At 40.9% G+C, this 12913-nt stretch overlaps 1 protein-coding gene across 1 annotated transcript in view; it reads left to right on the forward strand.

Annotated features, from left to right (window-relative positions):
• Adgb (androglobin) overlaps positions 1-12913 on the forward strand; it is a 136334-nt gene that overhangs the window by 74440 nt on the left and 48981 nt on the right. Inside the window, exons 15-21 of the mRNA XM_036169025.1 lie at positions 126-189; positions 2047-2149; positions 4409-4550; positions 6462-6576; positions 9635-9802; positions 10929-11064; positions 11667-11804. Of these exons, the coding sequence (XP_036024918.1) occupies positions 126-189; positions 2047-2149; positions 4409-4550; positions 6462-6576; positions 9635-9802; positions 10929-11064; positions 11667-11804 (866 nt within the window). The remainder of the gene's footprint in view (positions 1-125; positions 190-2046; positions 2150-4408; positions 4551-6461; positions 6577-9634; positions 9803-10928; positions 11065-11666; positions 11805-12913) is intronic.

A 12913-nucleotide genomic window follows, 5' to 3' on the forward strand; every position in this document is an offset into this window, starting at 1 on the left:
GGTTTTTTTTTTGTTTTTTTTTTTAAGTTTTTCTGGCTATAATTATTTAAGTCTAGGAAGCTAAACAGATAGTACAAGTTTTGTATCTAATGGCAATAACCTGTTATAAATGTTCTCTTTTCTAGCCACATATATATTTTCCACAAACCAAGTTCTTATTGTCATAATTTTCAAAAATCAGAATTCAAGGTAAGTGCATTAAGCTCTCATTTTTATGTGAAGGTTTATGTACTTAAACATACTTTTATATGTCTCAAGTGTTTCTAAATCTCTTACACAATTACATATGATACATCAATCTTCAGTTTTTTTAATCACCCTTTGTCCAGACCATAAGCGATGCTTAACTAGTTTGTATCCCAGAGTCATCCATATGGTTGGGATATAACTGAGATAATGTATATAAAACACTTAGTAGAGTACCTATCAGTAAATGATGATATATGTTGGCTGTCACTTATGAAATAGAATTCATACTTTTTGAAACCCATCAACCTTTTTAATATATGTGCATATGTAATAACTGTTCATTGTTCTCATATTGTTTTTGTAAAGTGATGGTAAATAATAACTTTTTCCTTTGAAAATGTCAACTTAGCAAAATAAAGTGACTTGCTTATGTAACTTTCACTCCCGTGAATGTTTATAATATACATGGCTATGAGAAAAGGATAGTTTTTTAGACATTGAAGCTCAAAGTTTCCCATGCAACCTGAGAGGACAGGTTGGCTATGGTCTGAGGTCAGGCTTTCCAGCTTTAGTCACTGGTCCTGCCAGCTGAGTACAGAGCCAGTGGCCACAGCACACTTCACAGATATTCTCTCAATGCTTAGTGTGAGGATGGGTAAGAGACCTTTGAAAGTCATTCATGAATGGCTTTGGGGACCACCAATACCCCAACCTTTAAAAACGAGCCCCTTGCACAGACTACTAATAGACACATGTTGGGCTGGAAGATCCAAGGTCCTTCACACTCAAATAGTGAGTATTGGAAACAACTGTCAATAACATTTGTATGCTGCAGTTTAAAGGAACTATAAAATAAATTGTTGGATGGTAACTAATAGAAAATATTGGAGGAGGTAGTGTTTTAGATCTTATGTCAACATTTCTAGCAATCATTTCATAGTGTGTTGAATAACAAGTTTTCCTTTTTTACAGTGTGACTAGAGATTCATCATTCCTATACTAACTGGTTGTTTAAATATTGTGGTAAAGTTGCACTTCTGTGACATGCTTCTACAGCTTAGTGACAACTAGATTTGTTGAGTATGCTTATGTTTGCCATCATTCAAAATCACATTAAAGAACTGTGGAGTTGAGAGGTAATAACAAGGCAGTGGTCATGCGTACAGAGAGAAAGTTGAGCTTGGTTTTCAACCCTGGCTTTGCTACCTACAAACTTTGTGCCTTTGGCAACCCACTCATCTTGCTTTGCATTTTCTTGGGAATTAGGACTACTCATAGTTCTCTATAGAATGCACTGAAGTCCTAACCATGTAACCATATATGACTCTTTCCAAAGAACTCTGATCTGACCAATCACTTTACTCTATCCCTAAAACAAAACCTCACCCTGGACACCAGCAAGCCATGGTTATATTCCTGAAGATCTTGTGAGAAGAATGAAAAAAGAGGTTTTTTTTTTGGGGGGGGGGTTCCCTTTTCCCATGTAACACTCTGCAAAATGCCTAAGTGAATTCCTATTAGGCATTTCATTTTCTACCATGCTCAGTCTGTGCTTGTCTTGCCTGTCTATAGCCAGCTTTCTGCCCTCAGCCTGCTGTCTTTCTCACCAACTTCATTTCTGGAATTGGCACTTCCCTAGTTTTGTTTATGGAGGAGAATTTTTCTCATTTGGCAGCCAGACTCTCTGAAGCCCCAGACCCAGTGGCCACAGACTATTGCTTGGATTTACTTCATCTTATTAGACTTATAATGTACTGATTGTGGTCCATAACATGCAGTAAGTTTCCCACTCTGTGAACTACAGTGTCACTAACATGGTGGACTGATAAGCTTGGTGACTGGTCTGATTTCTTGCAGTTCTCAGAGGAACGTGTGCCCTACTATCTGTTTGTGGACAGCCTGAAGCCTATTGAACTGCTGGTTTGCTTTTCTGCTTTGGTGCGCTGGGGGGAATCTGGAGGTAAGAGGGTTCTGAGAGTGCGATCGTCTGGATGCCCAGAGCAGAGGTGGGCTAGGGCACATGTAACAATAAGACTTTCGGTCAACGGGTGATGAAACTGTCTGTGCAGCTTGTCAAGAGGTACAAAGGACTGCCCCTGCCACCACCTCTGCTGCCCCTGCCACCACCTCTGCTGCCCCTGCCACCACCTCTGCTGGCCCTGCTGACTCATGCCACCTGATTCTCCCTTGGTCACAGTCTCCTGGTCATATCCTTGGCATGCTCAGTCTTGCTTTTCTTCTCACCTCTCCTTGTCATCATTCTTGTTTTCTTTGTTATTTGATCTGACAATGATCAGAAATGATCTTTTCTTTAGCCCATGTTGGCTTCTTCTGTGGCTTGTGGCCCCCTTTCCCTTCAGATCACGCACTGGAGGCTTGTCCCCCAGTGTGGCAATGTTCACTTAGAGAGATCTTTATGTGTTAGAGGCTTATGGGAAATGACTAAGCCCTTAGAAGTGCTGCACATGGATTGTGTTAATGCTGGCCTCAGACTAAATTAATTGAATAAATTCTCATTAAATCTCTGTCCAGAGTTTGCTTTCTCTAGACTCTCAGTCTTACAGTTCTTGACTCTAACAAGCCCTCCAACCGTCTATGCTATACCGTTCTTTATATGTCTATCACTCTCTTTTGACCTCTTTCTTCCTATTCCAGTAGAAGTTCTCTGGACAACAACTGCAATTATATACTTTTGCGTATCCTACAAGACACGGCCAGCCTTTTGACATAGTGACATCTACAAAGGCCATTCTAGGGAACTGTGCAATCCACTTAACAGAAACAAAACTCATAACATTTTAGGTAAGGGAATGATTTTATGTTAGGCTGCAGGCATATCTTTAGCTGCATAAAGCCACATGTGGCCCAGGGACCAGAGGTTGAATATGCTGGCTAGTAAACACACTTGCCCTTACCTCTTTCCATCTCCCTTTCCTGATGATGAATCCAGTATTAAACTCAACTCTCTGCTGAGTCTTTGGCTGCAAAAGAGCATCTGAATATGACTGGGCAAAGGAACACCCCTCCCGGCCAGCCCACTCACCACTGAGGAACACAGATCTCAGCAACACCCCCCCCCCCCCCCCCCCGGCACAGGCAGTCCCTAGCATGCTTGTTCTCCCACTCTTCTCAAAAAAGACTACTTCAAACTTGAAGTCTCCCTTCTTCAAGTCTTTCACGTCTACTCTTACTCTCATTAATTTTCAGTTGAAAGCCATGCTGCTGATTTCAGTGAGAAAAATTCCCCGAGGCCCTAACTGGCCTTGCTTCTTTCTTTAGTGGGTGGATTTCCCTCTGACACATACACATAATCATTCTTTGACTCTTTGGCCTATTTTGTTAAAGCTTATCTTTGAGTCAAGTTAACCATGTCACAAATTATAGCTGATCAACAAACATCTCCCAAATACTCAAGACTTGAGTATTCTGACACTATTGAAGGCGAGGGCTTTTGTACTTCACCTTGAATCCCAGTTGTCTTGAATAGTATATATCACATAACAGGTACCAAATAAGTATTCATTTAATAAACTTTCTGAAATGTAGTGATCTCAGTTTCATACATCTCATTTGCTAACAGCTCTGAAGTCCTCATGTTCTAAGACATTGAAATTCTACATGCATGAGGACACTGTGACCATGTAACTTTATCCTGAGAGGTTTTTTGGAAGAAAGGCAAAATTCATTGTGTTCTCACTCATTGATGAAAAATAATTATTGATGTACATTTAAAGGAAAATTTACTTGATTAGATTTTTGTTTCTTGCAGAATTTGAAAGACAAACATTTAGCTAGACAAGGGAATATTTTGATTTTAATACCATCTTGGAAGTCTCTTATCATTCTGGATATTATACATTTTCCCCATTAAAGTTGCATCTGGGAAGATATTCTAATTATGCACATAGAGATGATAAATTAATAGTAGCTGACTATGATGAAATATGTCTGCATGGCTTCCTTTTCTCAGTTTTCTTATCTTAGTTTCTCTGTCTGAGGAGATGATTACAAAGAGCAAACTGGACAGGGCGGCAGCTCAATAGCTAAGCTAGGCACTATTTCCCATCCTGACATACTTAGCTTCCAGCATTTCAGGAATGCTTTTAGAATATCAAAAATACCCGATTCACCTTCATGATTATGTCTGCTGTTGCCGGACAGAGAGCAGCGCAAGTGGAGGCTGGCTGTCCTTTTACAACACATTTCCCTTCTCTCAAAGCCTTGACAAAAGACAGTCCTCCTGTGGAACCTGGCCTCCTGACAGCCGAAGCAATCACCTGGAAGTCTCTGAAGCCTCTCAGTGCAGTGTTGAGGATCCACACCTATGCCACGAAGGCTGCCATGGTGCGCCTGCCTGTCGGGTAGGGTCTGGCTTTATTTTCCCATGTTTGAGTCTGTTTTATACTGTTGACTAATGAAATAAGCAATGGAAGTTCTACATTATTGTTCTCCAAAGTGATTGCACAAGGCACCGTCTGCCATTGGGATTCTTGACAGAGTATTCTACCAATGCATGACATTCTCAGGGCCACCCTGGATGCTCTTTTGGAAGGCTGGTTGTTGGGAGATCTGAGGCTGAATATGTAAAGAACATGGCTTAAACCTGCTTAACCCAGAGGTTTCTAAGATGAATCCATCAACACTCTTTCTCATGGGCTCATAAGTCTTACTAGTCTTTAGCAAGAATTCTGTTTGATTTCATTTAAATTTGGTTCCACTTAGATTGTAAAAGAGAATTTCTTCCCACCAACTGGAAATTTCACCTGTGGTATGTCTTTGTGAAGTTTTATCTTTAATTATGGTAAAACTAGGCAAACACATCACACTTAGTGTTTGCAGGAAATGACATACAATGGACATGTTTTCTTGGTTTTAGTATGTAAAATTAGGAAGACTATCTTGTATTTCAAATGTAAAATATTCTTACTAGATTTTTTTTTTCTCCTGAAGTTCAATCTGTGTGATCGTGTGTGATCAGTGAAAAGTTATGGGCTGTGTGCAGAAAGCAGATCCCAAGCAATGCAATCAAATGCTAAAACAATGTGTGCTGTGTACCTAGAATTTCTAGAAAATAATAAAATTTTAAAAACCATCATTTCTCAGTTTAGACTCTTCATGGAGAGGTTCTCCAGAAATCAAGTTAATTCTGTGGGATGGTCTAACTCAGTGGTTCTTAACCTTCCTAATGCTGTGAGCCTTTAATACAGTTCCTCATGTTGTGGTGACCCCCCCAACCATAAAATTATTTTGTTGCTACTTCATAACTGTATTTTTTTTACTGTTATAAGTAAGTTATAATGTAAATATCTATGTTTTCCAATGGTATTAGTTAACCTCTATGAAACAGTAGTTCTAACCTCAAGGGGTCATGACCCACAGGTTGAGAACCATTGATATAACTTTGACACACCAAGGATAAGGGATTTAAAAAAGGAGCGTCGTACAGTTGCATCTCCCCACACAGACCCCAAGCCATCAGTATGTTCTAAGCATCCTCTTAAAAGTCTAAATGGCCAATAACCAAGGAAAGTGATTGTCTCTGTTTGCAGTAATACAGACACTAGCTAGGAAGAAGAGAATTCACATATATGAAACTATGTGTTTGTCAATCTGCAAAGTTCTATACTCCCATGAGAAAAACATCTGCAATCCTCTTTAGCAGCACAGTATGTGGGAGGCATCTTCAGTGTGTGAAAGTTTTTCATTTTGTCTAATTATTTTTGTCTTCAGCAATGAGTAAAACACAGATTTCAAGATTGTTGGTTATGCTGTGCTTGTGGCTGACCGTCACCCGCGGCAGCCATGCTAAATGAAGGAGGAGAGTGCTGGAGGAGAGTCACAAGCCATGGTTACCTTTCTAGAGCTTTATTGGGAGAGATGGGGGAAGAGAGGGAGAGAGACAGTGCAGAGGGGGGTGGGGAGTATGGGAGGAGAGAGAGCAGAAAAGGGAAAAGGGACACACAGAGGGCCTGCCCGCTTTTTAGGCTGGGACGCCATCGCAGGCTGGTGACGTAATTAAGGACAGAATCCTTACAATGATATCTAAGGTCAAGAGTGGAAATCCAAAGGTAGTTAGTTATCCCATCTGTGTGTGTGTGTGTGTGTGTGTGTGTGTGTGTGTGTGTGTGTGTGTATAAAATATACATACATACATATATATATATAAAACTCTTCACTAACTTTTGACTCCAAACTCCAATCAAGCAGCTAGCAGAGGTGAAATACATTCAACAGAAAAAGCGTGGTCTTCACATGGTATTAATTCTTTCTAGGAGGCATATGCTACTCTTCAATGCATATTCTCCAGTGGGACATGCCATACATGTCTGCAGCATGGTGGCATTTGTCATCGGAGATGAAGATGTTGTACTGCCCAACTTTGAGCCGGTAAATATCTTGGCAAACCTCCTATCTTCTCTCTGGTTTCAAAAGTTTAAACTCAATCTTATTTCAACCTTTTAACTTTATTTAGCTTACCCCCTCCTTGTTTAACCTATTAAACTATTCATATATCCTTTAAGAAAGGTTTAAATGTAATCTGTATAATTAACAGTCTAAAGTCTGCAAGGTTACAAACAAAAGTAATTCTTCACCAACTACTGTACCCACATCTACTCTGTGGAGTCTTCAATTTCTGTCACTATTTCAGGTAGATGCATTGTTCATTTGGAGGAATAAAGCACCACTTTAGTCCTTGTGAATGCCATTTACAATGTGAGCATTCCTTTCCTTTCCATCTTTTCCTTTCTCTGAGGAAATTAGAGTGTCTCTCCAGAATATTTTCTGTGGCCTCCTGGAAGCACTCATTACCTCTTCCTCTTCCCTCTGTCTTCTTGCTCTTTCCTTGATGTCTCTTGTTCCTTTCTCTGCTCTGAAGAGAAAATGGGTGCAGCAAGTCCACTAAAAACCTTTCTTTGTTTACAATGCCTTCTGTCTATGTGTGTGCCTAGGGTAGGTTAGAATTTATATTTTCTGCTGTATGACTCCTGATACTTCCTCATCTCTAAGAACTGTAGTAGCACTTTCTCATTGGGACTTCCAGCCCCCAAATAATGACATATTCTTTATTATGAAAGCTTGGCATTAGCTTAGGCTCGTCACACTAGCTCTTATATTTTAAATTAACCTATTTCTATAAATATACATTCTGCCATGTAGATTTTTACCTCTCCTTCATTCTGTATGTCCAACTCCCTCTGTGTCTCTGCTGGTGTAGATTCACCATTCTGAATTTCTCTATCTCCCTACAAGTCCTGCCTAACCTCTTCCTGCCTGGCTACTGGCCATTCAGCTCTCTATTAAAGCAATCAGAAGGCTCCTTGGCAAAGACACAGTGTACAAAAAGATTATCCCACAGCAAATAACTCTCATTTAAGAAATCAAGATGAAATAAACTAAAAACCCAAGAAAACAAGCTGAAAACTCCAGACAGAGCAAACATGGCATTCTCTAAGGTAGCCAGAATACCGTATGGCAACACAAGGGTTGAAGACTGGGTCTCTCCACCATTTTCTGATGGCCTAGACATGCCTGACTCATGCTCCCTAGCCTGTCTAGGCAGGACTCCACAAGCTTCCTCAAGGCTTTCTTCTATTGGTTGTGCTGTCTCTTCTCCATGTTTTTTATTCTGCTTAGTAGGCACTGAAGGAAGAACAACAAGTTGATCTTATAGTTGTCCTTTGTTTCCCTAACTGTTCTTTGCTATGCTCAGATCACGGGGACCCCCCGAAAGACCACCATGGAGACTAAATCCCATATGTAGAAGTGAAGAGCCTTTATTCAAGTTCAAGCTTGATGTCTCTGTCTGTCCCATGCAGCAGCGAGAGCAAAGAGCCCTGAGCCTGGGCAGGGTAGGGTTTTATCATAGCAGAGGTTGGGGTAAGGAGACTTCCAGGGTTCAGGACCCTGATTGGCTGACATTTGTCTAGAGGTATCTTGGTAAAATGAGGAAATAGGTCTGTGCTAGGCTCAGGGTGAACTTATCTAATCTTAATGATTGGAATGTTTGGGATGTCAGGTACTTCCCCTTAGATGGTGACCCATCCCTGGGTGGATCTCTGGGTGGTGTCTGCTTATGGCTTTCCCTGGATTGGGTGTTGCCTGCTAATAAGTCTGTCACAGCAGCCATGTCTGGGCCCCTAATCCTGTTATGGTGGCTGTGTGGTCAAGCTGTTTTGGGTCCCCCACACTCTTGTTTTGTTTGTTGATTGGTTGATCGGTTGGTTGGTTGGTTGGTTGGTTGGTTGGCTGGTTGGCTGGTTTTTTGGAAGACAAGAGTTCATGATGTAACCCAGGCTAATCTGGAACTCAAGATACTATTGCATCAGCTTTCTGAGTATCTCGGGTTACACACATGTGCTGACATGCCTTGCTCTATCCTGCTTTTTTCAGATTTTTCTTTAAATCAATTCTACTTATGTGCTGTGCATTATCCACCTTGCAGAAGAATTAATTCCTGATGATTATTTTGTTGTGGGATTTCTTATTTCTCTGATGGTATATTGCTCCTAAGGTATAAGGGTTATTAGACTCAAGATTAATCTCTATTATTCTTTGATTCTAATGGAGGTGCAATGACATACCTTTGCCCGTGAGCTAAGAGACCCTAACTCCTCAGAATTAGAACTAATCATTCTCAGAGCTGCTAGATAACTAGGTGAGTTCTCTGAGCAGTCTTATTCTAACTAGACCATCACTAAGATAATGCCTTCCCTAGCACGGATGCTTGGAATGATCATGTAGGTATTCAAGCATTGAGAGTAAAAGGCATCTGTGTGTTAGCCATCAGTTTCTTACCCAGCAGGACATCTGTGATGTTCAGGTATGTTTGCTGGGCCTACTCTCATTCTTGTGGGTATCCATGGAGCAATGATTGAACTATGGCACCCTCTAGAGAAACAGTAAAGATGACTTAGTTTTCCTAACTTTCTCTAAGCAAGCATATGCTGCTTTAGGCAATTTCTGGTACATACCAACCAGGACAGTCCTCAAACATCTCAGACTGGATTGATTCCTGGAATCTCTATCAGCCTGGAGCTCTTACTCTTTCTCAGGATGGGTCCTGGAAGGGGCCAGCAGCCCAAACTAGCACACCCTCTGGTGGTTTTTGTTTGTTTGTTGTTGTTCTGTTTGTTTGTTTTATCTTGTAAGTCCCTTTCCCTGGAATCTCTGCCCCTCAGTCCTCAAAATCCCAGTCTTTGTCAGCCTAACACACTAGACATCCTTCAGAACTAACTCTAAGCATTAATACTGTAGAGTTTTCCATGACTCCACCATAGGTCTAGACCATCCAATAAAATGCTCAGTCCAGTCTGTTCTCTACAAATGAAATAGCCTTGAATCATAGAGCCAAGGATTTTCTTCTGTAGAGGTTGAACATTTGTAAACTTGGTTGCCCTTAAAGACACATGAGGATGGATGCTACATGTATGCTCTGTCTTCTCAGGAGAGCTACCGATTTACAGAACAGTCTCTAATAATTATGAAAGCTATTGGAAATGTGATTGCTAGTTTCAAAGACAAAGGTAAATTGCCTGCAGCTCTGAGGGATCTACAAGCAGCTCACTACCCTATCCCCCTCTACAACAAAGAACTCACTGCTCAGCACTTCCGGGTAAGCAGTTCCAGTCCAGAGGCTCACAGCAGGACACCTCCCATCTGAAAGATACATTAGATGAACCCCAAATGCTGAGTCTGGGGAAGTGGGTTGCATGGAGACTATTTCTCTGGAAAGTGATTGCAGGAAACAGAGATAATCTGGGGGAACAAGATAAGAAAGAAAATGAAATTAAAGAATACATTAATGACTGCTATGGGCTACTGAGGCTCACTCATCGAGAGTCTCCCTAAAGGAGAGGAAACATTAGCACTCACCTAGCAGTGGTTTTTCAATAGTTCAATCTGCCCTCAGGAACATTAGCCTCCTCACTCTTAGAAACTTCTGCTGGGGCTGAGGTGCATTCTGGCTTCCTAGATAGCCAGCGGAAAAGGAAATCAGTGTACTTCTGGTTGTCTCTTGAGGAAGAAAACTGAGAGGTACTGACCCACCCCAGTTGTATGGCAAGTGGGTAACATTTGTTTTTGTTTTGTTCAATTTTTTTTAACCTTCATGCTATTGCCATTCAGGCTACATTACTTTTGTAATTTAGCTGATTAGGTTACATCTAATGCACTGTGGGATGTGTCTCAGATCACTTGTTTTCATTGCATATGCCAATAGCCTCCTACTTTGACAATAGAAAATGCCTCAGACCTTATCACATGACTTTTGAGGGTGGAGTTTCGTAGCCAGAATGAAAAATGTAGGACATTCAATTAAACTGTAATTTTGTATAAACTAATAATATTGACCATGTTTAATATAAGCACAAGTAAAAATTTCTTTGCACTAAAAGTATATTTTATCACATGTAAGCCGATTTCAAATGTTGTTGGCAAAGTCTTTATAAACTAAGACTACACCCACCATAGAAGAGCACCTTGCCTTGCAGAGGAGAAATGTATAAGCATCAAGGTAGAATGCAGTGTGTGTCCCAGACAATCAGCTGAATGTGTAAAGATGACTGTCCACTTTGTCACACATTCCAAGATGCAATCTTTATATATATGCTTTCAACAGCGAAGGACAACTCAGCTCTATATGTTGTGCAACCTAGATCATGCCACTATTGTTAATTATACGTGTGTGTGTGTGTGTGTGTGTGTGTGTGTGTGTGTGTGAATATTTTTATCTTTTTCAGATTTTCCACATATCATTGTGGCGTTTAATGAAAAAGTCTCAAATAGCCAAGGCCCCTCTAAACTTCAAATTTGCATTCCGGGCTCTGGTTTTAGACACGGATGTACTGGATACCATCGTAGATGATTCCTCTTTAGGTACTGATTCATTTTCAATATCTGAGTATGGAAGTGATGAATGATTTTAAAAGGGTATGGGCAGCTGTTGTGTAGCAGAGACAACAGATCTTCTGGGCAGCCATGGAGTTCAAGCCCTCTCTTGGTTGCTCCAGGGGCTCCAACTTCTGCCTGGGGGACTGCCTAACCCTTATCAGGGAACCCTGAATTCCTCTGTATTTGTGTTTGACCTGTGTACTTCCAAAGAACCCTGAATTCCCCTGTATTTGTCGTTGACCTACCTGGTATGAATTAAGGAACCTTTGGGAGACACCCCAATCCATCTGTCTTCCTTCCTTCCTCTTACCACATTTGGTTCTTACTATTCTGTTTCCTTTATGTTCTGAGGGAAGCCTCTGGCTACTTTCTGACAGGAATCCAAGGCAGGTCATCAAAATCGCACAGCTTCATCCATGTTCCTTCTGCAGATGTTTGCCTAAGCTCAGTGGACAATGTGAAAGGGATGCTCAGTCCATCCTTATGGAATTTTCTATGTCTGAAGGCTTTCCCAGTTGCAAGTGTTAGAGTTTTGGGGAAAGGATTAACTATAAATCCCGATCCAGTGCTTGTCTTTCTCTTGCCAGCGGAATGGGTAGACCTTAAATACTGTATGCCAATAAATGAGAAGGAGTATTCTCCTGAGGAAATAGCTGCTGCGGTGAAAATTCAGTCAGTGTGGAAAGGGACCTATGTCAGACTGCTCATGAAAGCCAGAATGCCAGGTATGGTTTTCAGATACTTGAAATGGACCTGTGTGTATAGGAATGAGTGTTTCCTTATGTAGGGTATTTTAGAGTCACCCTGCTTTACAGAACTAATTTATATCTTAAGTACTGAAATCCCCTGAGGCAAGGAGCTGGTTAGAGTTCATTTTCTCATTCTCAGAATTCACCAGGGTCTGAGATGTCAAGATGTCATGCATATATAACGATTATTTGCTGAAAGACTAAATGTCAAGGCTGGGACAATGAGGTAGAAGAAGCGTGAGGGACTGGAGTTCAGATCATGGATTCTGCAGAAAAGTTGTGCAGGTGTGGTGACCCAACAGCCTCAGAACTTGAGAGCAAGAAAGAGGAAATCCCTGTGACTAGCTGTCTAGCCAGATGAGCTGCATCAGGGAGCTCAGGGTTCTGCAAGAAACCCTGCTGTGGCCAATCATGAGAGCAACTAAGAAAGACACCTAACATCAACTTCTGGCATCCACATGTGTGTGTGCACACGTGCATGTGTCCATTGCACGTGTATGCACATACACACACATACATACACACACACACACACACACACACACACACACACACACACACACACACATACTGCTACCACACACTACACATTGAGATAAAATGTATGTTCCATGAATCATTGAGAAAATGATTAGCTTAATTTTTGGGTCTATTGATAAGAAAAAAAAGTTCTTTTCAACCATGGCCAGTTTGGTTGGAACAGTTTGCAGGGTCAGTCACCTTCAGCCAAGTAGGTGATTATTGTCCAATTTCAGATTGAATGTCACAGTATGAAGGAAGGACACCAGTGATTCTGTGCTTGTTGAGGCTGATGTTATTTTAGAGGCAGAAATGTGTTTCAGTATGCTCTAACATTTGTGAAGTGAAATGTTTTCAGGTGTATCAAATTGATTGTGGGGAGAAATGCCTATATTATCAGATGAAAATTCAAAAGGTGTATTCAATCATTTTCATCATGTGATAGCCATTGACCTTTTGAGAGGCAAGATTTATCTTGGATAGAACGTTTTAGTTTACTGAAATATTTTGTTATAAAAATGTCTCTGTGGGAAACATTTAGTGACAATACTGAAAAGCTGGTTTGG

This window comes from Onychomys torridus, chromosome 19 (assembly GCF_903995425.1).
Source record: "Onychomys torridus chromosome 19, mOncTor1.1, whole genome shotgun sequence".
Lineage (NCBI taxonomy): Eukaryota > Metazoa > Chordata > Mammalia > Rodentia > Cricetidae > Onychomys > Onychomys torridus.